The following is a 25,967-nucleotide window of genomic DNA, read 5'->3' on the forward strand; positions in this document are numbered from 1 at the left end:
AAAACAGTGAACATTTTCAAGGAGTTAAGGAAAACAAAAGATAGGGAGATAAAATGGGTGAAGGGTGCTGAGTTGGATGATCAGGCACTATAATATTGATTGGCAGAGCAGGCTTGAGAGACTAAATGGCCTACAAACAAGGCAAGGGATTATATGATGAACAGTAGAACCCTGGGAAGCAACCAGGATGAGAAGGTCCTTGGTGTGCATACCCACTGGTCTCTTCAGGTAGCGGGGCAGGTAGATACGGTGGTTAAGGAGGCATATGGAATACTTAACTTTACGACCTGCTGACAAAGGCAAGAGCAGGGAGGTTATGCTGGAAATGTATAAAATGCTGGTTAGGCCACAGCAAAGAGGATTATGTGCAATTCCAGAAACCACGTTAAAGGAGGGATGTGATTAGCACTGGAGAGGGTGCAGAGTAGATTTACCAGGATGTTGCCAGGGCTGGAAAGTTTAGTTATGAAAAGAAATTGAACAGTTTGAGACTGAAGTAGAGGCGACTGAGGGAGTACATGATTGAGATGTGCAAAATTATGAGGTATAATCAGGGAAGACAGGAAGGAACTTTAACCTTGATGAAGGGATCAATGATGGGGGGCATAGATTTAAGGTAAGGGGCACAGATTTTAGAGGGATGTAAGGATTCCTTTCCCCCCCCTCAGAGGGAGGTGGGAGTCTAGAACCCGCTGCCTGTAAGGGTGATAGAGGCAGAAATACTCAGAACATTCAACAAGTATTTAGACGTACACTTGAAATGCCAAGGCAGACAATGTTGTAAACCAAGTGCTGCAAAATGGAATTAAAATAGTTGGGAGACCGATTTTGGCACAGACCTGATGTGCCTTTTTACTTCTCTTATTTTCAACGTTTATATTGTATGTTTCTAACTTTCTGAAATACAACACAACAAATATTCATGTTCAAACTTTGCTTGTTCAAAAACAAGTGACAAATTTGACTACAAAATGTACACAGAAGTGGAGGTCTGAATTTTAAATGCTTTCTAGAGGGTGAGCTAACCAGTCTTGGTTGCATCATCTGAGAGTTGTACGAGCCTACACGTCTTCATGGCCATTTCACAAACTGAAAAGTCATCAGTGAAGAACGTCCAACCTCCAAAAGAAATCAATAACATGGAATATATCTTACTTTGCCCAATGATTGCATATTCAGCTATAGTGATCACTTTACTTACATAAATAAAATGAAATTGCTGGATCAACCAGATGCATTTTCACAAATTCAATCAGTGCTCCAACTGTTGGCGAAAAAAGAAACTCATTTACAAAACTTGGTCTCAGCACAAGTATCACTTGATGGTTTACAGTGTTATAATTCAAATGAATCCGTGATAACGACTTTCATAGAAACCTACATCACAAATAGAGGCCCTTCGGTTTACCAGGTATGCCAGCTCATGAAAGTTGTGCGTTGAATCCAAAATTCCCACATTTTGTCTGCAGCTCTGCAAATACCTTTCACAATTCCCCTTTAAAACAACTATGGAAACAACTTCCATTATCTATGCTGATAACAGCATTGCAGATCCTAAAAAACTCAAATGAAATAATTCTTAGCAACCATTTGGATCTCATGGTTTCTGGCTACTGACCTACTACAGAGGGAACAGTTTCTCCCTTAAAACTATAAATCATCATAAGAACCTCTATTAGGTCAACCTTTATCATCTTGTCTGATCTTACTCTTTCCATACTTCCTCTAACTGAATTGCCTCAATGCTGGTAACTTCCTGATCAAACTCCTCTCAAACTTCTTTAAGGTCTTTACATTTTTCTTGAATTGTGGTGCCCCAAATTGTGCACAATACTCCCAACTGAGGCCTTACCAGTAATTTACAGAGCATAATCTCTTTGCTGTCACATCCTGTTCTTGTATTTCTACACTGGTGGTCTTATGGTCACTATAAGATACATTGCAGTCATCATTTAAGCTCATCATTCCACATATAAATAATAAGCAAGCTTTTAATTTTCCAATAATTGCAAAGTAACTTGAACATGTTCTTACACACTTAGAAATGGGCTCAGCCATGGTAAATCAACGCATTCTACTTTTTACTTCAACTATGAGAATTAAGTACACAGCCTTATTTGTTTATGGTATTTCTTCAATGTATAGAATATAGATTTTTAGTAAGTGTGCAAGAGATACAGACAGGTACTAAAATGATATTTATCTGAAAACTTGAATGATTCAACTAAAAAGTTTATTATATATTGGAAGAAGATTAAGACTAATAAGATTTCTATATTAATAAAATTCACTTGCAAAGTACTGTAACCTCTCCAGTTAACAAATCTATTATTCAGAAACACTAGCTGCCTTGAAATGGTTTCAACAGAATCACCTGTTCCCTCACAGTCCCAACCTTATTTTATTATTGGGAGCAGAAAAATACTACTTGGATAGGTAAATCAATTTCCTGATGAAGGGCTTTTGCCCGCAGTGTTGGTTTTCCTGCGCCTCGTATGCTGCCTGACCTGCTGTGCTTTTCCAGCACAACACTCTCAACTCTAATCTCCAGCATCTGCAGTCCTCACTTCCACTAAAGCAATTTCTATAACTACTTTACAACATTTTATCACTTTTACTTTTGTCAGTTCACACATTTAAGATTGGACATTCCAACGTAACCCAGAAAATTCCAAAATATCTTCAAGCCCATTAGTTTGGAATGTGAATGTGAAATAGTTGAAAATTCAATTTTTTTCTCCATTTCGGACATGACAACCACATCATGAGCAGAATGCAGAACGTAACAAAGTCAATCGATTTTTATTTGGGATACATCAGCCTCAATTACGAACTCAATTTGGCGGGATTTCAGGCATCACATTATTTGGCTTTTGGCATAGCATTCACTTGAGTTGGTGAATCACCTGAAACACCAATTAAAGTGTAAAAGCTTAAATATTGAGTTAACCATCTGAATGACTGACTTAGTATGTCAGTCAATCAAACACTCACTTTTGACACTCAGGATATAATTGTCTGGTCCCAGAGGCAGCAGACTGGAAAGGGGGAAGTGAATTTATTTAGGTGGGATGTTGGAGGAGCAGAATTTCATCATTTTTTCTCTCCTTTGCCTGAATTAAGCTCTGGGCGGGAAGATGCAAGCTCCACCCTCCCTCCCTGCTGAAAACTGAGGCTGTTAAGTGGTCAAATAATCCTCATGCCGCCTGGACTGCAATTATTTCAATTCCAAGTGGGACAAGAAAGAGTTGGCCTGCACTAATCTGCCTGTATAATCATGAGACTAAACCTGGGTGTTTGTAGTGGGGACGATGTGTTGGCGCGCGCGCACGTGTGTGTGTGTGTGTGTTTCTGACATTCCTGCCCCTCACTCCCCACAGTCCCTGCTGGAGGGATCTCAAATAACACTGACCTTTCCTGTGGCGTCAGCTCAGTCTTCATGGCCCAGGGGCCAAAATCTGGCAGAAAGCCATCCAGCACGCCATCAGCTGCCTGATGTTTGGAAGGTCCTTCAGGCTCTCTCATCTTTGTAGACTATGGGATTCCCTCCAGCAAACTGTCCTGCTTTTGGACGCTGTCCAAAACCAGGAGGTTCTCAGCCCAGTCTGCTGCTTTTGCTGCATGCAAAAGGGAGTGGTAACAATGGGAACTGATCAAAATGTTTCAGAGCAATAAAAGATTTTACCCTATTGTTATAGCAGAGTAAAAACTTTATATCATGTCATTTCTTGGGAATGCAAAAATTGGGAAATGTACTAACTTCTCCAGTTCTCACATTTCAAATGAAATTCATGGTAAAACCTTGAATTTCCCTGTGAATACCATTCCCAACATGAAAAAGATGATAGTACTGTTCTTATAACCAGGTGAAAAGGGGTGATCAGCTCCCTCTTTAACCCTCACTCTCAGTTATAGAGTCAAAGAGACTCTACAGCATGGAAACAGACCCTTCGGTCCAACCCATCCATGCCGACCAGTTATCCCAACCCAATCTAGTCACACCTGCCAGCATCTGGCTCATATCCCTCCAAACCTTTCCTATTCATATACTCATCCAAATGCTTCTTAAATGTTGCAATTGTACCAGACTCCACCAATTCCTCTGGTACCACCCTCTGTGAGAAAAAGTTGCCCCTCAGGTCTCTTTTATAGTTTTCCCCCCCCTTACCCTTAAACCTATGCCCTCGAGTTCTGGACTCCCCGACCCCAGGGAAAAGACTTTGCTTATTTACCCTAGCCATGCCCCTCATAATTTTGTAAACCTCTATAAGGTCACCCCTCAGCCTCAGACGCTCCAGGGAAAACAGCCCCAGCCTGTTCAGCCTCTCCCTACAGCTTAAATGCAGCAATCCTGGCAACATCCTTGTAAATCTTTTCTGAACCCTTTCAAGTTTCACAATATCTTTCCAATATGATGGAGACCAGAATTGCACGCAATATTCCAACAGTGGCCTAACCAATATCCTGTACAGCCACATGACCTCCCAACTCCTGTACTCAATACTCTGACCCTTCTTCACTATCCTAGCTACCTGCGACTCCACCATCAAGTGTATAAGTCCTGCTAAGATTTGCTTTCCCAAAATGCAGCACCTCGCGTTTATCTGAATTAAACTCCATCTGCCACTTCTCAGCCAGCTATTATATTTTTGTTAAATCAAAATGCAGGAGCCAAATTACAAGGGCCATTTTTCAAGTGAAAGAGGAATTTTATTATGCATGAGTCCTGAAAAAATATTAGAAGTGTAACAAACACACATCACAGGTAATATGTTTAAAAGCTAAGTATCAGGAACAGCAGGAAGAATAGGCTACACAGTTGTTTGTAAAAAAAAAAGCCCTTAGTCTCGAGGTGTTCAACTTTAAACCTGAGGCCAATTATTTAAATGTTGATTGTTCTACAACAGTAGCAAAGTTTGTACACCGAGTTCTTGCTGAATGGCTATTATCGCAAGTTGCTTTTTCACCAGACATTGACTGATGAGTATGCTTGTGTTGCATACTTGCTTGCAGCCTTGCTGCTCTGAATTTTGTAACTCAGAACAGCCATTGATATAGGTCCATTTATACACTCTGGAGTCCACTACATTGTGCTTCCAAACGAGATTTTCTACAAATAATCATTAATTTCCCAATTTGAGAACTTAACATATATGAGAGATAAACAAGAAATGTAAATTTCTTCACATTGAATCAAACTGAAAGGATTCAGTCTTTAGAAAACCTAGTAATTTTAATGCAGCTGGCTTCATTTATTCTCTGTTCCTAACAAATGCTGCCATCTTCCCTGCACTGTGTCACACATGGTGACACTGTGGTGACTTTTTTCTGCTGAATGATTCAAATGTCTGTGGTATATGTTTAGCTACAATTGTCAGTAATTCAAGAATTGGAATGCTTCCAGAAGAGTGACACCATACTGGCCAAGTAGCACAGTAATAATGTCAAACCAGGGAAATGTAACAGCAGATACTAACGTATTTTGCATACCTTGCTTTTTATGCAAGGGGCTCTCTTGATACCTAGTGATCCTAATTGAGCATGTGTAATTGCTAAGGGTGCTGCTAAACCATTCAGGACCAATTGGTTTTCGATTAAAAGATACTTTAAGTTTTGAGATAATTACTGTACAGGTCTGTTCAGGCCTTTTGGAAAAAAAACTTTGTTTCTAGAAGCATTCAGGGACAATTGAGCCCTGATTGGATCTAAAAGCAAAGGAATTTTCAGCAAAAAAGAAGGAAAAAGAGAGCAGAGCCAGTTACAGTGTGCATACAATAGTATTACAATAGTTACTCGAATGCTACTGCTTTCTCAGAGCTCAATCTCATAATTTCTGCTCTCAAGCCCACATGGGATCACAACCCTGGCTTAGAAGATATACTACAAGATTTATGGATTGGAAAATTTAAACCCAGAGCAGTCTTACATAATAAATTCAATAAATTACAAGAGTAGAGAAAGAGATATTTCAAAGTAGCCAATGGTATGTTTAAAAGTGAAATTAAGACATTCTATTTCACACAAAGCTATAGCAACATGCAGAATATGGATTTCTAGGAAAGTGGAGGCAAAAATGTGAAATTATTTCATGTTAACTTTTATTAAATGGAGGCGAGGATGGAGTTAAGATGAGCTGTAATTATGCTGCAATTTCATTTTATAATCATCTCGTAGGTTATCATCTAATATTCTGTGTGCTTGTGTAAGATCAACTCATTCTATGCATTAACATGTTCACTGGTAATCTCAATCTTCAAGTTAAAGTATAAGACACCCTCTGCAGGTCTAATTAGATATGGCTAAGAACATTATCGGTTCCCACAACTAATACAAAGTAAAAAGTAATACAACTCAATTAGGTTAGTGAATGAGCAAGTTGCTGACCACCTCAGGGTAACAATATATGCAAAATGAAAATGGAGGTTGGTTAATCAGCATTTTATTCAATAATGCCATAGGATTTCATAAATTTGGTTAAGTGTATTCATAATTTTACTAAGATCTGAGATATAGCTATCACCTGTAAAGGGCATTATAAATTCACTATTTCTTATTGGACACAAATGCCACATCGAGGTATGAAAATAAACTGGCTTTATTCATTACACTGATATTATTTATCTAGCAGAGATTTAATTGAGTGGGTTGGCACTCAAGCTTTATGTCTACGATACAACCACATGAATGTTCCAACTTAAAGATTTTTAATTGGCTGGCAATACTTCTAAAGCAACTTTTTAAAAAATTAATGATAGTTAGGCATTTAAAATTGGTCCATCACCAAAAAGGCATATGTTTAGAAAAACCAAGCTTTCACAGAATCACAGAACCCCTACAGTGTTGAAGCAGGCCCATCGAGTCCATACTGACCTTCTGAAGAGCATCCCACGCAGGCCCAGCACCATACTCTATCCTTATAACCCCACAGTTCCCATGGCTAACCCATCTAGTCTGCACATCCCTGGATACTATGGGCAATTCAGCACGGCCAAACCACCTAGCTTTCAGCAGCAACATAAGAAAAAGAAGTAGGACAAACAGAACTGGTAAATGACACTTCAGATGATTATACTAGGACTTTAGGGATTAATATCATAACAATGAGATTACATCTGATGTTTGACTATTTGTGGCATATTTGTGAACATATATTATTGCTGCAACATGGATGAAAATTTAAGCTCTGGTTGGTATGTGGAAAACAGGAGTTTCCCTGCACCTGCTGAAAGATTAAAGTAACCTGATTTACAGGGCATCACTTGTTTATACAACCTGTACTAAGAATTTTAGATCTCACCCCACCACATTTGGAATGAAGCTTCGCACTTCAAAATGTTGCTGTATTGTTTATTACCTCCCCTGTGGTTCTGGATCAAGCAGTTCACTTTATGTGAATTTGAACAAAAATGTGATTCTAAGATTCCTTCCAAGTTGCCACATGGTTGAATTGGCAGTCTCTCTTATTGGGACAGACTGAATTTAATTCGAGCTGAGACCAAGTAGTGAAAGTCTCGGACTTATTATTTGCTTGCACTGTCAGGTCTTACAGAGTGAAGAATGGATGTCTGTACTCAGATTGAGGTGAATCTGAATCTGCTGATGAGAGATATGTGGCATCTTGAGCAAGGCACACATTTTTATCATTATGATACTGACACAGTTCGGAATTTTCAGGTATGAAATGAGAGAAAGCAAATATAAAACTCCCCTTCTATGTTTGGCCAGGAGTCTGCTCTTCACTGTATTTCCTTAAAAAAACTGTAAACATACAGAAAATTCACCTGTTTCAAGGGGTCTGAAGAAACCTTGCAAGACATATCTGTCAGGAAACTGCACTCTTAGAACAACCTAGTTAATCAAACAAAACAAGTAAAATTAAGTTAGAATTGTTTATTTGCAAGTTACATGAAAAGAATATTTGAATAACTCTGGAATACTTCTTTATAATACTGATATACTTCCTTATGTTGCTTAAATAGAAGTATATAGCAAATGGCTATTAAAAAAATTACTACTCTATTGTCACCTTTGACACACAAGAAGCTAAAATAGTTCAGTTCCAACAATCTGTTCAAATAAATTAATCATAACTTTCAAATAGGAAGGAGCTCAATTAATTCCCTTGGTCTGATTGTTCTGAACCACAATGGCAAAGAAGCAGCTCAAAGTTGCACAATACTTCGTCACAAACAAAAAATAAGTTGAAGCCAGAGTAACATCTGTACATATTTTTGACACAAAATATTCTGCTCTAAATTGCGCCTTTCAAGCCATCAAATGTGGCTGCAGAATATTATTGCATGAGAAAGAAAAAGCAAATGAAAGCTTAAACTCTTTAGTGTAGATGAAAACAAAGAAATTAGTAAACATTTGTGCCTGCCGATTTTTACGTTTGGATTGAGTTTTGGGAAAATATTTGAGAAGCATCAGAAAATATTGCAAGGGTTAAATCAATACTGCAGATGAGTTGCTCAGATATTTAAGATAAACCAGAGACTTCTCTCTCCCCTCTGTACGTTGATGACTTAAATTATGCACGCATATATACATATGCATACTTAATCATACAAAAACAATTCTTTTTGCAACATTTATTTCAAATGTCCCTGCAAAGTGTTTTAAATTAAAATTACAATATCCAATTTTATTTTGTTAGCTTGCGTTGACATCACTTTTTAAGTCTCTTTCAACTTCATTTTAAAATCTTTGCCTGAAATGAATTTGTTAAACAAGAGTGTTTTACAACACACATTTTTCCCTTAAAATCACAGACGATTGATGAATAAGATTTGTATCTGCTTTAAAATGCAATAGTCAACAGAGAACTTCAAGCAACTGAACAAAGGTTCTAGTACAGCTACAAGATACTGCAATCGATATCATCATTTCTAAAGAATTTCATGGCAAAGTTTCCACATCATGTCAAGCAGATTAGACCTAAATGATCCACTTTTATTCTTATAAACAACAGTTCAATTTTTAATCAGATATTTGGTGTAGCATCTTCTTAAATTTCAATATCTTATGTAGCCAAAGTATACACAATTTGGCAAAATGCAAGTAATTATTTTGATCACTAATATCATAATTCAGCTCTAGCAAGAACACAATTTAAATTCAAGATAGTGATCTTCTTTCAATAAAAATGTCAGCTATGTCTAAGAGAGGTGGTCAATGTAAGAGAAATAACAAACCCTTATGAGTGCTTGAAAGTGATGAGACAGAGGAGAATGGGACTACTCAGAGTTGAAGGAATTTATTTGGGTTTGGAAATGAAGAAATGCCTTATACATTTTGCTTCCTTCCTTTAAATTGAGGAGAGAAGAAAATGTGATGGGGGCGGCCTAAAGCAAGGTGAAATAGACATTACAACAATAAATTTTTAACTACATATTACATTGGGAAAGGAAATTAGACTGATACTTGAAATATTATCAGGCCGAGAAGGTACGCATCCCAGAAAGCTCAGGCAAGTGCATTAGTGGAATGATATGAAACTAGAGAAATTATGAAAATCATGATGCCTTAACTATGCCATAATTACATGCTTAAATTGAAGTTTTTTCTTTATAGGGTCTCAAGAATTCCAAAGCAGGGCTTTAAAAACAACACTGGAATGGAGAAAGGTGTAGAACATTGTTTCTACTGGTTGACAAACTACATACATACGCATAATGGCTAGAAGATTGAAAAGGGAGAAATAATGTTTCACATGGGAGGGTTGTTAGAATACTAATAACTTTAACACAAACAATATTCTACCAAATCTCTCAATGTAAAAATTTAACTCAATTCATGAAAGTTAATCAATGATGCATGATTTTACTGCTTTTCAGGAAATGGGACTTCGACTAACCTTAGGATAGCGCTCTGTCTTTTCTTTCATGTAAATTTCTCTCATCGATTTTGTCATCAACGGAGCCTCTTCAAGACGTCGCCTGAAAGAAAGTGTTTATTAAAATTTAGCAAATTTTCTTTCCTCGCATCCTAATCCTGATAGACCATAAGACAGTAAGTCACAGGAGCAGAAATCAGGCCATTCAGCCTATCAAGTCTGCTCCACCATTCAATCGTGGCTGATGTTTCTCAACCCCATTCACCTGCTTTGCCTCATAATTCTTGATCTCCTTCCTAATCAAGGACATATCTCTGTCTTAAAAACACTCAATGACCTGACCTCCACAGCCTTCTGCAGCAATACATTCATGCTTACCTCAGATCTAAAGGGCGGTCCCTTCATGCTGAGACTGTGGCCTTGGCTCCCAGTTTGGTGCGCTGACCTCTACACTGCTGAAGCCAGACGTCAACTCATGGACATCTCCTCCTACTGCCACCTCGACTATGACTTCACCTCCCAGACCATTCACAATCTCATCACCTCAGGGGATCTCCCAAACACAGCCTCCAACCTCAGTCCCGGAACTCCACACCACCCCATTCTATCTCTTACCCAAAATTCACAAACCTGACTGCCCCGGTCAACCTATCGTTTCCACCTGCTCCTGCCTCACCGAACTTATCTCCTCATATCTTGATACTGTCTTGTCCCCCTTGGTCCAGAAACTCCCCACATAGATTTGTGACACCACTCACATCCTCCACCTCCATGAATTTTGTTTCCCCTGCCCCCAACACCTCCTCTTCACCATGGACATCCAGCCCCTGTACATGTCCATCCGCCATTGAAAAGAGGTACAGTTAGTAAGTTTGCAGATGACCCCAAAATTGGAGGTGTAGTGGGCAGCGAAGAGGGTTACCTCAGATTACAACAGGATCTGGACCAGATGGGCCAATGGGCTGAGAAGTGGCAGATGGAGTTTAATTCAGATAAATGCGAAGTCCTGCATTTTGGGAAAGCAAATCTTAGCAGGACTTATACACTTAACGGTAAGGTCCTAGGGAGTGTTGCTGAACAAAGAGACCTTGGAGTGCAGGTTCATAGCTCCTTGAAAGTGGAGTCGCAGGTAGATAGGATAGTGAAGAAGGCATTTGGAATGCTTTCCTTTATTGGTCAGAGTATTGAGTACAGGAGTTGGGAGATCATGTTGCAGCTGTACAGGACATTGGTTAGGCCACCTTTGGAATACTGCGTGCAATTCTGGTCTCCTTCCTGTCGGAAAGATGTTGTGAAACTTGAAAGGGTTCAGAAACGATTTACAAGGATGTTGCCAGGGTTGGAGGATCTGAGCTACAGGGAGAGGCTGAACAGGCTGGGGCTGTTTTCCGTGGAGTGTCGGAGGCTGAGGGTTGACCTTTTTTAGAGGTTTACAAAATTATGAGGGGCATGGATAGGATAAATAGACAAAGTCTTTTCCCTGGGGTCGGGCAGTTCAGAACTAGAGGGCATAGGTTTAGGGTGAGAGGGGAAAGATATAAAAGAGACCTAAGGGGCAACTTTTTCACGCAGAGGGTAGTACGTGTATGGAATGACCTGCCAGAGGATGTGGTGGAAGCTGGTACAATTGCAACATTTAAGAGGCATTTTGATGGGTATATGAATAGGAAGGATTTGGAGGGACATGGGCCGGGTGCTGGCAGGTGGGACTAGATTGGGTTGGGATATCTGTTCGGCATGGACGGGTTGGACCGAAGGGTCTGTTTCCATGCTATACATCTCTATAACTCTAAGACATCCAAGCCCTCCATTTCTTTCTCTCCTGCCGACCCAATTAGTACCCCTCCACCAACACACTCCTTCGAGTGGCTGAACTGGTCCTCACCCTCAACAACTTCTCCTTTAAATCATCCCACATTCTTCAGACCAAAGGGGTAGCCATGGGCACCTGCATGAGCCCCAGGTATGCCTGCCTTTTCGTCGGATACATGGAACAGTCCATCTACCATAGTTACACTGGCACCATTCCCCACCTCTTCCTCCACTATATTGATGACTGTATCGGTGCCACCTCGTGCTCCCACGAGGAGGCTGAACAGTTCATCAACTTCACGAACACCTTCCACCCTGACCTCAGGTTCACCTGAACCATCTACGACATCTCCCTCCCTTTCCTAGACCCCTCAGTCTCCATACCCACCAACTCCCACAACTAGACTACAAACCTCCCCCACACCCTCCTCAACCCCCCTTCTATAAAAATGTTATCCCTTACCCCCAATTACTCCACAGTATCTGCTTCCAGGAGGAAAAATTCCACTCCAGAACATCCCAGGTTGCCTCCTACTTCAAGGACTGCAATTTCCCCTCTCATATTGTTAACAACGCCCTCCAGCACATATCCTTCACTTCTCACACCTCTCTCCTTGAACCTCACCCCTTTAACCACAACAAGGATAGAAATCCTTGGTCCTCACCTTCCACCCCACCAACCTCCAGATACAGCACATCCTCTGCCATTTCTACCACCTAAGTCAGATCCCATCAGCAGAGATATATTTCTTTCCCCACCCCTATCTGAATTCTGCAGAGACCATTCCCTTGTTAGGTCCACGCTCCCCACCAACCCACCTTCCACCTCCAGCACCTTCCCTTGCCATCACTAGAGGTGCATCCACACCTGGCCCCACACCTCCATTCAAGGCCCCAAAGGATCTTTCTATATCTGGCAGAGATCTTCCTGCACATCCAAATACCTCATCCAATGTGTCCGTTGATCTCGATGTGGCTTTCTCTACATTGGGGAGACAGGATGGCAACTCGCAGAATGTTTCAGAAAACATCCCTGAGACACATGCACCAAACAATCCCATCGCCCTGTGGCCAAACACTACAATGCCCCCTACCACTCTGTCAAGGGCATGCAAATCCTGGGCCTCCTCCACTGTGAAATCCTAGCCACCCAATCCCTGGAGGAAGAACGCTTCATCTTCTGCCTTGGGACCCTCCAACCACACGGCATCAACGTACATTTGGATCAGTGGTGCTGGAAGAGCACAGCAGTTCAGGCAGCATCCAACGAGCAGCGAAATCGACGTTTCGGGCAAAAGCCCTTCATCAGGAATAAAGGCAGAGGTTGAAGAGCTTCAGGGCAGAGGAAATGATCTGGGAGTTGCAGTGGGAGAGGGACTCCCTGAGATTCTTGTAGAGAGAGGAGGAAAACTTCTTCAAGGCAGGCTAAAATAGACTAACCAAGGAACTGATGGAGCTTTTGTTTTTACCAGAATATTTAGTTTTCCGAATCTTTGTAATATTAGAAAACTGAATGTTAAGACTAAATAAAATAAATCAGGTAACAACTTTTGTTCATCAATTGATTAAATTGCTCATACTAAAAAATCACGTACAAATCCAATAAGCATTCTAATAAAAAGTTAGCATGTACCACACATAATTACTATCTTCTGGTGCTACTATGCAATAAATATCCAGGAGAATTACAGTATGTAAATCATAAAGCTGCATTTCCTCTAAAATATGGTTAAAGACAAAAAAAACTGCTGATGCTGGAATCCAAAGTAGACAGGCAGGAGGGAGGAAGAACACAGCAAGCCAGGCAGCATCAGGAGGTAGAGAAGTCTACGTTTCTGGTGTAACCCTTCTTCCTGCCTGAGGGTGGGTGTAGGGGAAGCTGGAGCTTCCGCTACACCCACCACCCAGTGCTGAAAGGTTACAGCCAAAACGTCAACTTTCCTCTAAATTATGGCTTCCTTCCTATTTATTCTGCTCATATTGCACATTAACAGAGAATGGAGATCCCCTAATGTATAATAAGTGCAAAGTGATACTTGTAACTTCATTAGCCTGGCTGGGACAGTGTCTAATCTTGGGGAAAACATGCAATGTTAACACTAAATAGTGGAATGAGACTTGAGGCCAGCCTGGACATTGTTTATATTATCCACAAGTTGCTGTCACAGATTCCAAACAAAATATCCTCTCTAGACAAGCCTAATACTTTTCACTGGCACACACAGGTGATTGCTTTCAACGGTTTGTAGTAGTAAATGAACAATCCCACTGTTCTGTCTCCAGTGAGGAAAGTACCTGACAAAAACTAGTGGAGTCAAAGCCAGAAGTTGATACTGTTAAGTTCCATAGAGTTGTACACTCAATAACTACGAATTAGATCAAGAGATACTTGTACAATTGCTTGCCTTTAATAATACTGTGATAATGTACAGCAAAAGCATTACCTTTCACTTTTCAGTTGAGCAAAACGTTTTCTAACATCATCTATGGTAACTTCAAAGAATTCATCAGGAAGTTCCTCAAAACCACTTGATTCTTGAACAGGATTCTTTCCATCCAAATGGTAAACAAGTGGCTCTCTGTCAACGGGCTTGAATAGAAAACAATCAAATTGTATTCACATGAACAGTTTTATGCCACCAAATTCTTAGCAATAATGATACTGGGAGAAACATAGCTTGCCTCAACTCCCTTGGGGTAAACACAGGGAGAACACTTTGAAAAGTTTATTCTAAGTGAATAAAAATATCCACAATGATTAAGCTGACTGTGTTGTCATCAGAGTCAAATAATTTGCCAAATATCTTCCATCAACCCAAATTTTTCTGCTCAAACTGGTCATCTTATGCACATGGTATCCTATACTAAGTACATTTCAAGGGTTCATATGCTCAAAGAAATTGGCTGTATACACAAAAAATAAACTATGATGGTACACTGACCACCAACATTCTCTTCCCAGGTTTTTACTTGAACAAATGTCACAAACTCAGCTGCCATCCTTAGTTAAGTAGCAATTTTATGTTGAAGAGCCCAACTCCAGAGTACACAAGCTCGGTTGATGCTTTAATGCAGTAGTGTGTGTGTGTGTGTGTGTGTGTGTGTTGGAAGTACTGTCAATCCAACCTGACACTGAACTGATATCCTGTTTGCCCTTGGATGGAATCCAGAGATCCTATAGCACTATTGTGAGGAGGAACAGGGGAATTCTTTCAGTGTCCAGTCCATTAGCTACCCCCCCAATCATCAATAAAAGCAGACCATCTGGTCATCATTATGTTGCTGTTTATTCAAACTTGCACAGTGAAAGTTGCCCATTGTGTTTCCTACATTGCAACATGGCAAAGACAATTCAGGTAGTTTTAGATTAATCTGTGTTTGAATGAAGTATAGAAGTCATCCACAGCAATCAGATTGACTCTTTTAGAATTTTAGTCAATCACTTCAGCAATAACTTAGAGATTGTTCAAAGATCAGAATAGGCCTAAATGACAGGATCAGTTTTCATTGGAAATTTGTTACCCCCTTTTCATCCTTAAGTGAATTTCCTCCCAAACCTGAAATCTTGTCGTATATTCCTGTTTGTTCCTCTAACAGGTCACTGAGGTTTACACTGCTTCATCAGTTCTTCACACTTTTATTCTGCCTCCCTCTCTCTCGATCTTTAGCTTCACATATTCAGAGAATGGCTCAGAAATATCATGTATCTTTTGTGTTGTGCTGATATAATTTCTGGCATATGATCGTTTTCCAATCTCAATTTCAGCATTTTATTCGCCATCAATTTATTTTCCTGACAACGTGATACTGTTTTTCCTCATCCACCTTTCAGTTGGATTTCACAACCTGCATTCTGAAGTGGCCTTGCAAGCTCTTGTATTATTGTTATTCAGTTCTAAGGAAGTGCGCATGATTGAAATGCTATGCGCCTGCTTCATCCACAGATGCCTCACCTATGTGCTACTTTACTTTTGTTTCAGAATTCAATAACTGCATTATTTTACTCTTTTTCTTACTCTCCAAGTTACCCCATTTATATCCCTTGTTTAAAAAAAAGGATTCTTCAGGCAGAAAATTTAATTGGAACAAGATTTTCATTGCATTTACCACAACAAAGAGAAAAAAATGACAGAATATTTAGAAATAAATGTAATCTGATGAATTTGTCAACATTTGACTGTTTTGGGTTTGTGGTATTCTGGTTAAGCACTGGTAGTTTACCCGAATTGCATTTTGTATAATTAACAACTGGATTCTGAAAAAAGCGGGCTCCCCTGGGAACAAACATGCTGGCTTGCCTGCAGTTATCAATCATTTAAACTAACAAAACAAACCTTTGCGGGAACTTACAGAATGGAATGCTGAAAACAATATATCAAAATATCTGTCAATCCTTGTAATAAAACAAATATGGAGAAAATAAGCATGAAAAACAACATTTAGACAGATATTTAACTACCAAGGGAATCAAAGGCTATTGAGAGTAGGCAAGAAAGTAGAGTGATGGCCACTAACAGATCAGCCATGATCTTATAAAATGGCAGAACATGAAACCTTTAGATATACCCAGGGGAGGTAATGGCCAAGTATTTTTTTTTTGCTGGACATTTAATCCAGAGACCCAGGTTCAAATCCTGTCATGGCAAATGGCGGAATTTGAATCCAATGAAAATTTGGAATTAAGAGTCCAGTGACGACTATAACTCCATTGTCAACTGTTGGGGAAAAAAACCCAACTGGCTCACTAATGTCTTTTGAGGAAGGAAACTACCATCCTTACCTGGTCTGGCCTACATGTGATTCCAGGCCCACAGCAACTTAGTTGACTCTTAATTGCCCTCTGAGCAATTAGGGATTGCCAATAAATGCTGGTCTAGCCAGCAACACCCTCATCCCAATAATGGGTTAAAAAAAAGGAACGCCAACAATTTATATGAATTCATTTATTGCACTGAATTCCTGTTGAAACAGAAACTCCAAACAACAAGAATTCTATCTTTATCAAAGGGCCCAAGGGGCCAAATGGCAGACTCCTGCCCCAAATTCTTAAGTTGTGTGTATACCCATATATTACTGAGCAGAAAGGACCCACATTCATAATACTCTGTTCTTAGAAAGCTACTATAGTAGACAATTATCCTGTAACACTACCATTCTTTTTGTAGAAAGCATTGTTCCATATAGTAGTGCATCCAAACATTCAAAAATAAAATAACATTCAGGGAGGCAAACGTTGTTGGCAATACCAGTATTTATTTCACAACTGAATGGTCCTTGAAAAAGTAGTAACAAATCACCTCGTCAAATACAACTGAGAAACTTACAAAGCCATTTCAAAGGGCAATCAAAAGGGCATACTCTGGGTTTGGATTGACAAGCATAGGTCAAGTCTACGTAAGAATGGCATAATTAACTCAGATCCCTACAAAAGAGATGATAAATACCATGCAACCATACATCCAATACTGGCACCAAAGTAAATGGACAAATAGGATGTATGATGTTTTGAACGATAGAAGTGTTATAAATAAAGATGTTTAAAGAATTCAAAATAGAAAATTTATATCTAGTTTTCATTAGTCCTGATAAAGATGGCATTCTTGTTTTTTGGAGTTGCTATTCAGAGCAATAAATGAATTCAGTGCAATAAATGAATTTACAGAAGCTGTTGGGGAGTTCCCACATATCTAAAGGTTTCATAGTAAGGCTTACGTACTTATGAAATCAATTGTCAAAGAGGCACAGTAAAGCCTGGATTGATGAAATTGTCTTATTATGCAAGACCACAAACAATTCAACTGAACGATGATTCCAATTCATTGTGTGAGATGTGACCATTCAATAAAGTAACTATAAGGTCAAAAGAACAGCTTTCATGGATATTCTTAAATATCATAAAGCTGATGGTGGGTAAATATATTTTATTCTTAGCTTTAAAGCATGCATATTAATTCATATAAGCATACTCTAGTCCTGCTATATTAGTATGCATAAGTGCAGATCAATCCAACCAATAATCAATTACTTTTATCCATCCACTAAAGTGTTTTAAATGACCATAATTTTATGAAACAATGAACAAAAGCTATTCAATATAAAACTGTATAGTATGCCTGATTACACTTTGATTTGTCAAGCCTTTCTAAAAACATACTTTTCAAAGTTGATTGGTAGGATGTTTTTGTGGTGTTACATCATCTGTAAGTCAATGGCAACAAATATACCTCCAATGCTCCTTTTGGCGATATCAATAATGCAGAATCCTGGACCACAGAACAGTTATGTGGTGCTAAGTGGACATTTTCAGCTCTGAATCCAAGGATTTTAAATGATTCAGAGATCATATCCTCTGACAGCACCTTCCAAATCCACGACCTCTACCACCTTGAAGGACCAGGGCAGCAGACGCATGGGAACTGCAATATATGCAAGCACCCCTTCAAAACACACATCATCCTTAATTGGTACTATATCACTGCTCCTTCACTGTCATTAAGTCAAAATCCTGAAGCTCCATTCCTAATAACACTGCAGGCTTCCCTACATCCCAAGGACTTTTTTGCAGGGTTTGTAGCTCAAGTTGAGGTTTAGGGTGTGGGTTTGCTCGCTGAGCTGTAGGTTTGATATCCAGATATTTCATTACCTGGCTAGGTAACATCATCAGTGGCAACCTCCAAGTGAAACGAAGCTGTTGTCTCCTGCTTTCTATTTATATGTTTGTCTTGGATGGGGTTCCTGGGGTTTGTGGTGATGTCATTTCCTGTTCGTTTTCTGAGGGGTTGATAGATGGCATCTGGATCTATGTGCTTGTTTATGGCGTTGTGGTTGGAGTGCCATGCCTCTAGGAATTCTCTGGCATGTCTTTGCTTCGCCTGTCCCAGGATAGATGTGTTGTCCCAGTCGAAATGGTGGTTTTTTTTCATCTGTGTGTAGGGCTACGAGGGAGAGAGGGTCGTGTCTTTTTGTGACTAGCTGGTGTTCATGTATCCTGGTGGCTAACTTTCGTCCTGTTTGTCCTACATAGTGTTTGTGGCAGTCCTTGCATGGAATTTTGTTGATGATGTTGGTTTTGTCCATGGGTTGTACTGGGTCTTTTAAGTTTGTTAGTTTTTGTTTGAGAGTGTTGGTGGGTTTGTGTGCTACTAGGATTCCGAGGGGTCTTAGTAGTCTGGCTGTCATTTCTGAAACTTCTTTGATGAATGGTAAGGTGGTTAGGGTATCTGGCTGTGTCTGGTCTGCATGTCGTGCTTTGTTCTTGAGGAATCTGCACACTGTATTTTTTCAGTATCCGTTCTTCTTGAATACATTCTATCGGTGGTCCTCCTCTGTTTTCCAAAGTTTGTCTGTGCTGCAGTGTGTGGTGGCTCGTTGGAAAAAGACAGGACCTTCTCTCCCTCGAAGTCCTACACACAGATGAAAAAAACCCCACCATTTCGACTGGGACAACACATCTATCCTGGGACAAGCTAAGCAAAGACATGCCAGAGAATTCCTAGAGGCCTGGCACTCCAACCACAATGTCATAAACAAACACACAGATCTAGATGCCATCCATCAACCCCTCAGAAAACGAACAGGAAATGACATCACCACAAACCCCAGGAACCCCATCCAAGACAAACATATAAATAGAAAGCAGAAGACAACAGCTTCGTTTCACTTGGAGGTCGCCACTGATGATGTTACCTAGCCAGGTAATGAAACGTCTGGATATCAAACCTACAGCTCAGCGAGCAAACCTACACCCTAAACCTCAAGGACTGTAGCAGTTCACCATCATCTGCTTGTGGACAATTATGAATGAGAAATAAATGCTATTCGAGCTGGTGACAGTCACGTCTCCAGAACAAATAAAAATAATGGTCAGAAGCAAGCATCCACTACCACTCCCACCTCCTGAACTCATTTGAAGCATAATATCAAACTGAAATGTATCAGAGCTGGGCACATCCCTACCAAAGCTTAAGCAAACAAAACTCAACTAGTTTGGATCTCCCAGGAGAAAGTGAGGACTGCAGACACTGGAGATCAGAGTGAAAAAGTGTGGTGCTGGAAAAGCACAGCCAGGCAGGCAGCATCCGCGGAGCAGGAGAGTTGACGTTTCTTCATCAGGAATTCCTGACGAGCTATGCTCGAAATGTCAACTCTCCTGCTCCTCAGACGCTGCCTTACTGGCTATGCTTTTTCAGCACCTCACTTTTTGACTCAGTTTGGAACTCCCCCAGAGTATTCCCACACTTGGTACTGATAACTGCCAAATGGATTACCATTTCACTTAATACTTGTGATCAGTGAAGATGGAATGAAAGGTGTTCAAGAGTGATTGAGCAGTATGTACCTTCAAATATTCTTTACTGCTGGATGATTCTAGAGGCTCCAGCTTCAGAGGTTGAGTAGCATCTGAGCTCTACAAAAAAAAAGTTTACAGAATAATTTTCAAATAACGGACATTACCTTGACTGTAATTAGAAATTCAATTTGGAAAGACAAACGAGCTTGGGTGGTGCAACCTCTGGAGAAATGTCACACAGCAGATTATAGTTCAGTTGGTTAAAATCATCTTAATTACAGCCTTGTTTAAAAAAAAGAGTAAGGTGTGTCTCCTTACAGCAACTCACCAAAGAAATCTAAGTCGCAAACATTTTTGTACCTCAGAACAAACCAATGGCATCCCTCACAGAATATTTGGAAAACCACCATACAGTGTATATACAATTCTTTTTATAGACAAATGATTACTAGTGCTACTGCAACCACAAGTGTATTAACTCTTCTATTTATAACAATACCTTCAGTGAATCTTTGACTGTAAAACAAAAATGCTCGGTGTCAAACACTATTAACATAACATACTCAATGTTATGGATGTACTATTCACACAGAATCAAAACAGATGATGCAAGGGACTGACTTAATTGCAGCTAATGTTTCCTGAAATACGGGTAACATGAATTTAGAGAAATATCCTGAGTTGCAATTTCAGCATGGTCAACTCTTAAACCCCACAAGATCAGATTCTTCCTTTCTTAGCGAAAAGCCGAACCCCAATGAAATTCCATAAAGAAATTGTATTGTTTGAATGTGATTATAAGGAATCTTCTAGCGAGTAATACTGTAGATTACAACAGCATATGCAGAAACTTCGGGGGCACTTCTCTATTAAACAAAGATCCAACTGTTTTAATTTTCAAGTATTAAATTTATATCAGAGCAATTTGACATTTTAAAAGATGATTTGATATAAGGCAATGTACACATGAACTTGAGCTCACAAACTTTTGACCTTACCTTAAAAATAAGGTTTTACAATGGTGTTACAACTTGCTTATCAAAGGCAAGGTGAAAATTAAGTCATTTACATCAATTTCAGTGATCTAATCAGCTCCATTACCCTCCTGTGTTTTGTATCTGTAGCCCTGCAAGTTTACTTCCTTCAACTGCCTCTTGAAATCAATGACTGCCTTGGTTTCATCATGGACCATGTGTTCCAATGTCAATAAATCAATTAAGAAACAAAGAACAGTTGAAAGCAACAAAAAGTGAGATATAAGAAAGTTCACCATAATTCTACTAATTAAATTATTTTACATTTTTCAAATTTATATGCTTAGAAGCAACAAGTCAATTGTACAACTGAAGTTATATTGCCATCATGCTACTTACCCATAGAAGTGCTGTACCTCAATTTGATAGTTGCAATATTTTTTTCATGGGGAGTAAGGATTGCAATTAAGAATCTACAAATACTCTTACCATCAAAACAGAACCATCTAGACAGACTTTAAGAAAATGTTTGCTGTCATGGTTGCAATATCCTTCATCTTATTGAGGTGCACATTTGTGTAAGCCTTGAGGTCACAAATTTTACTATCAATTCCATTAAATTTTTATTACTGATTGCAGATTTTGCCATTTAAGGCCAACAAAAAAAAAACTTACCTCTAAGCCCTGTAGACTGTAATCACTCCCTTAAAGAAAATCCCTAAATTCCATCTAGGTGGTGAGTTTTTGGAGGTTTGTTTTTAAAGCATTTTGGAAAAACTTTGATTTCTTCTTGTCTTAACCTGTCAATATTCCTCTACAGACTCTTGGTGTCACCTACATTACTTGGCTTTACTGTGTATTTTGGTTTGTCCAAAAGCATGGCAGTAATACATTCACTTTCCTCAACCAAGACATTAATATATGTTGTAAATAACTGTGGCCCCAAAACTGATCCCTGTGGCACTCCACTAGTTACAATTTTCCATCCTGAAATGGCCACTTTATCCCAATTTTCCATCTTCTGTTAGTTAGCCAATCTTCAATCCATGTTAATATAACCGCCAACACATTGGGTTCATATCTTAATTAACCTAATGTTGTACCTTATCGAAGCCTTTTGGAAATCCAAATATATTACATCTCCTGGTTCCCTTTATGCATCCTTCTCATTACCTCCCTAAAGAATGTTAATAAATTTGTCAAGCATGATTTCCCATTCATGAAGCCATGCTGACTCTGCTTCTAAATTCTTTGCTCTTATACCTTTCATAACAGACTCCATATTTTCCATTGATTTAATTGCATCTAGGTCTTTGTGCATAGAGGGAGCGCAATTGAGGTTCACCAGACTTCTCATTGAAATGTTGGAATTGCCCTGAGGAGATTGGGTCTGTCTTCTCTAGAGTTTAGAAAAGGTGATCTCATTGCAACTTTAATAATTCCTAAAGGTATTTCCCAGTAGGATGGATGAAGAAAGGATGGCTCAAAGACATTCAAAATAAGTTTTCAAATATTTCGGACTGAAATTAATCATTCATAGGGAAAACCTCCAGTGGAAAGTGAAACTTTACCCCTCCTGCATCTCAAATTTTGATTCTTAAAAAACAATTTCATTTCTCTGGGCATTTTTTCTTCATCTCAATATGCAAAGTGTTGAAATAATTTAACCCCTCTATCAGTGGAACTCTGATGAAGCTGGGAGTGGTGACCTCTACTCCTCACACTGCTGGCATATCTAGAATCATAATGGCATCGCTTAATTTAAAAATCCACATCACTAACATGATTGCCTCTCTGGTTGTAGGAAGCAGTTTTCGCAATGAAGTCATTTTGAAGGTAGCTTTTCTTTTGGCTACAGCCCTCTTAAGAAGGGGCCATAAAAAAAACACAATCAGCAATTAAGGATATTTATCTCTTCAACAGTGTTACATAAATTCAAATTATTTAATCGGTGTCCTATTGAGGATAACAAAATTTTACTGCATCATTGGTCAGCCTGGTACACTCGGTTCAACCTGACATCCAGGCTGATCAGCTGTGATAAAGTCAGGAAGGAGTAAGTTCCTGCTGTGGGAGCTCTCTCCCCATAATTCTAGACCTTTCTACGTCAAAGGGTCAGGTCACCTTGCCCAGGTAAGTTCCCAGTTTTATGTTCTTTCTATTTTGGTTGTTCAACTGGAATGTTTAAGGATACAAGCTTTCCATTGGGGTTATAAAATAAAAAAAAATTCTTCACTTATTTGGCAGGTGAAATCTACAACGAGCAAAATTCCATTTTTAGACATTAGGAAACGGTTCAAAATCCCCTTAAAAGCTAAAGATTAGATATTGAGCAGTTGCTTTGATATAAACTCTGAATTTGTCCTGGTAGACTAGAAACAGCTACTGAAAAACTGAAATCACTTATGTAGATAAAATGTGTTGAAACATTATTAAGAATTTCAGGGCACCAAGACAAAATTACTTACAATGTGAAGGCATAAGCTATAAAATAAAAAGGACAGTAACAAGATAGCTACAAATTTGGATTACTAATAGAAAACGGAAAGGAATAGTTAATGGATATTTTCAGGCTGGAGAAAAGTTCGTAGAAGAGTTCCCTCAGGATTAGTATTGGGACCCTTCCTTATCTTGATATATATACATTAATGATCTAAATCATATCATGCATAGGACAATTTCAATTTTTGCAGATGGCACAAAACTTGGAAGAACTGTAAATGGTGAGGATGATAGATTGATCTCCAAAACAAAGTTGCAGGAATGGGCAAACTGGTAGAAGATGAAGTTCAATAGATAAGCTGTGAGGTGATATATTTGGTAGGAAAAGCACTGAAAGATAATATAAAGTGGAAGGTACAATTTTAAAGAAGGTGTAAAAACTGGTACAATCCATGTGGTGAAGGAACTCCAACAGCGATCACAGCAGCATGCTCCAATTGAGATGCTTGCTCAATTATTTCAGAGAGAAACAAAAAAACTCCACATACTGGAATTCAAGGTAGGCAAGCAGGGAAGAACACAACAAGCCAGGCAGCATCAGGAGGTCGAGAAGTCGACATTTCGGGTGTAACCCTTCTTTAGGGCTGGAGGTGGGAGTAAGGGGAGTTGCAGATAAAGGGGGGCATGGAGGAGGGTTTTGGGTGGGGAGAGGGGCAGGGTGGTGAGGTAGTGATAGATGAACACAGGTAGAGGGTACGGCCTGGTTGATCGATGGGAGGAATGAATCCAGTTGGTAGCTGGAAGGAAGGGTTGGTCTGAGGAATAGAAGGGGGAGAAGCTGGAAAGAGAGCCAGAAGATGTGAAGGGAGGTTACTTGAAATTGGAGAACTCAATGTTGAGTCCTCCAGGCTGAAGGCTGCTCAGGTGGAAGATGACGTGTTGTTCCTCCAATTTACGATCTGATCCTCTGTCGAAATGGAGGAAGCCAAGGATGGTCATGTTGGAGAGGGAATGGGAAGGGGAATTGAAACTGGCGGTGACTGGGAGGTCCTTGAGGGCCTGGCTGAGATGCTTGATGAAATGTGCCCTCAGTTTATGTTTGGTCTCCCCAATGTAGTGAAGACCACATTGGGAGCACCGGATACAGTAAACTAGGTTGGAGGGGAGGCAGGTGAACTTCTGTCTCACCTGGAAGGACTGGGTGGGGCTCTGGAGGGAGGTGAGGGGTGGTGGTGTTAATTAGTAACCACACTGCTGTGGTCCGTAATCAAGTATGTCAAAATTGTATCTATCTCCCAAGAGGATGGTCTGAAGGCTCTACACTTCTTCCTGAAAAAGAGGACTGAATAGTCTCAGCCACCCTTTCCTTTGCCTGGCTGAGCTCATTCTCACATTGAACAAATTTTTTCCTTTAAATTGTCTCACTTTCTCCAAGTTAACAGTATAGCTTTAGGTACATGTGTGGGTCCCAGTTAAGCCTATCTTTTTACGATGTGGAACATTCTTTGTTCCAGACTTATTCAAGGCCACACCCACAACATCACCATGTTGTTGGTGCTGGTGATTTACTTAATTAACTGAATTTAAATTATGCCAGCTCCCACAGTGAATTTGAATTCCCATCTCTGGTCATTAGTATGGCTTCTAGATTAATGGGCAAAAGTGAGGACTACAGATGCTGGAAACCTCCGTAACTACCCTGGTCAGGTCCATGCTCCCTAACAACCCACCGTCCCGTCCTGGCACCCTCCCCTGCCACTGCAGGAATTGCAAAACCTACGCCTACACCTTCTCTCTCACCTCTATCAAAGTTTCACCTGCCCATCCACCAATGTCATTTATTGTATCAGTTGCTCCCGATACGGTCTCCTCTACACTGGGGAGACTGGATCCTCCTCGCAGTGCGCTTCAGGGAACATCTCCAGGACCCTCACACCAATCAACCCCACTGCCCCGTGGCCCAACATTTCAACTTCCCCTCCCACTCTGCCAAGGACACGCAGGTCCTGGGCCATCTCCACCACCGGTCCCAAACCACCCGACGCCTGGAGGAAGAATGCCTCATCTTCCGCCTCGGAACACTTCAACCCCAGGGCATCAATGTGCACTTCACCAGTTTCCTTATTTCCTCTTTCCCCACCTTACCCCAGTTCCAACCTTCCAGCTCAGTTCCATCCCTACCCCCATTCACCTATTGTACTCTTTGCTACCTTCCCCCACCCTCCTCTCTAACCTATCACCTCCATCCCCACTCACCTATTGTACTCTTTGCTACCTTCTCCCCAGCCCCACCCTCCCATTTATCTCTCCACTCTGGAGGCTTTCTGCCTCTATTCCTGATGAAGGGCTTTTGCCTGAAACGTCAATTTTCCTGCTCCTCGGGAGCTGCTTGACTTGCTGTGCTTTTCCAGCACCACTTTGATCTAATCTCTACCCTACTGTTTGAGTAAGGTAACCACTATACCACCAATCCCAATATGCACCTACATGATGTCATTAATCTATGAAATGTAGCTACAGCTGCATGAAATCACATTCGACTATCTGCTTAAAATTACGCTAACTTGCGTAATTTAACAGGTTCAGCATTTATATCGTGCTAGATCAGAGTCAC

At 40.0% G+C, this 25,967-nt stretch overlaps 1 protein-coding gene across 3 annotated transcripts in view; it reads right to left on the reverse strand.

Annotated features, from left to right (window-relative positions):
• aspscr1 (ASPSCR1 tether for SLC2A4, UBX domain containing) overlaps positions 1-25,967 on the reverse strand; it is a 212,660-nt gene that overhangs the window by 69,461 nt on the left and 117,232 nt on the right. For 2 of the 3 annotated variants that reach the window (XM_060844789.1, XM_060844790.1), the window contains exons 8-12: positions 19,986-20,054; positions 14,092-14,237; positions 9,857-9,938; positions 7,782-7,848; positions 1,202-1,264 (exon numbers count right to left, since the gene is read on the reverse strand). In XM_060844789.1, coding sequence (XP_060700772.1) covers positions 1,202-1,264; positions 7,782-7,848; positions 9,857-9,938; positions 14,092-14,237; positions 19,986-20,054 — 427 coding nt within the window. The remainder of the gene's footprint in view (positions 1-1,201; positions 1,265-7,781; positions 7,849-9,856; positions 9,939-14,091; positions 14,238-19,985; positions 20,055-25,967) is intronic. The other variant, XM_060844791.1, reaches the window with a different exon arrangement.

This window comes from Hemiscyllium ocellatum, chromosome 25 (genome assembly GCF_020745735.1).
Source record: "Hemiscyllium ocellatum isolate sHemOce1 chromosome 25, sHemOce1.pat.X.cur, whole genome shotgun sequence".
Taxonomy (NCBI): domain Eukaryota; kingdom Metazoa; phylum Chordata; class Chondrichthyes; order Orectolobiformes; family Hemiscylliidae; genus Hemiscyllium; species Hemiscyllium ocellatum.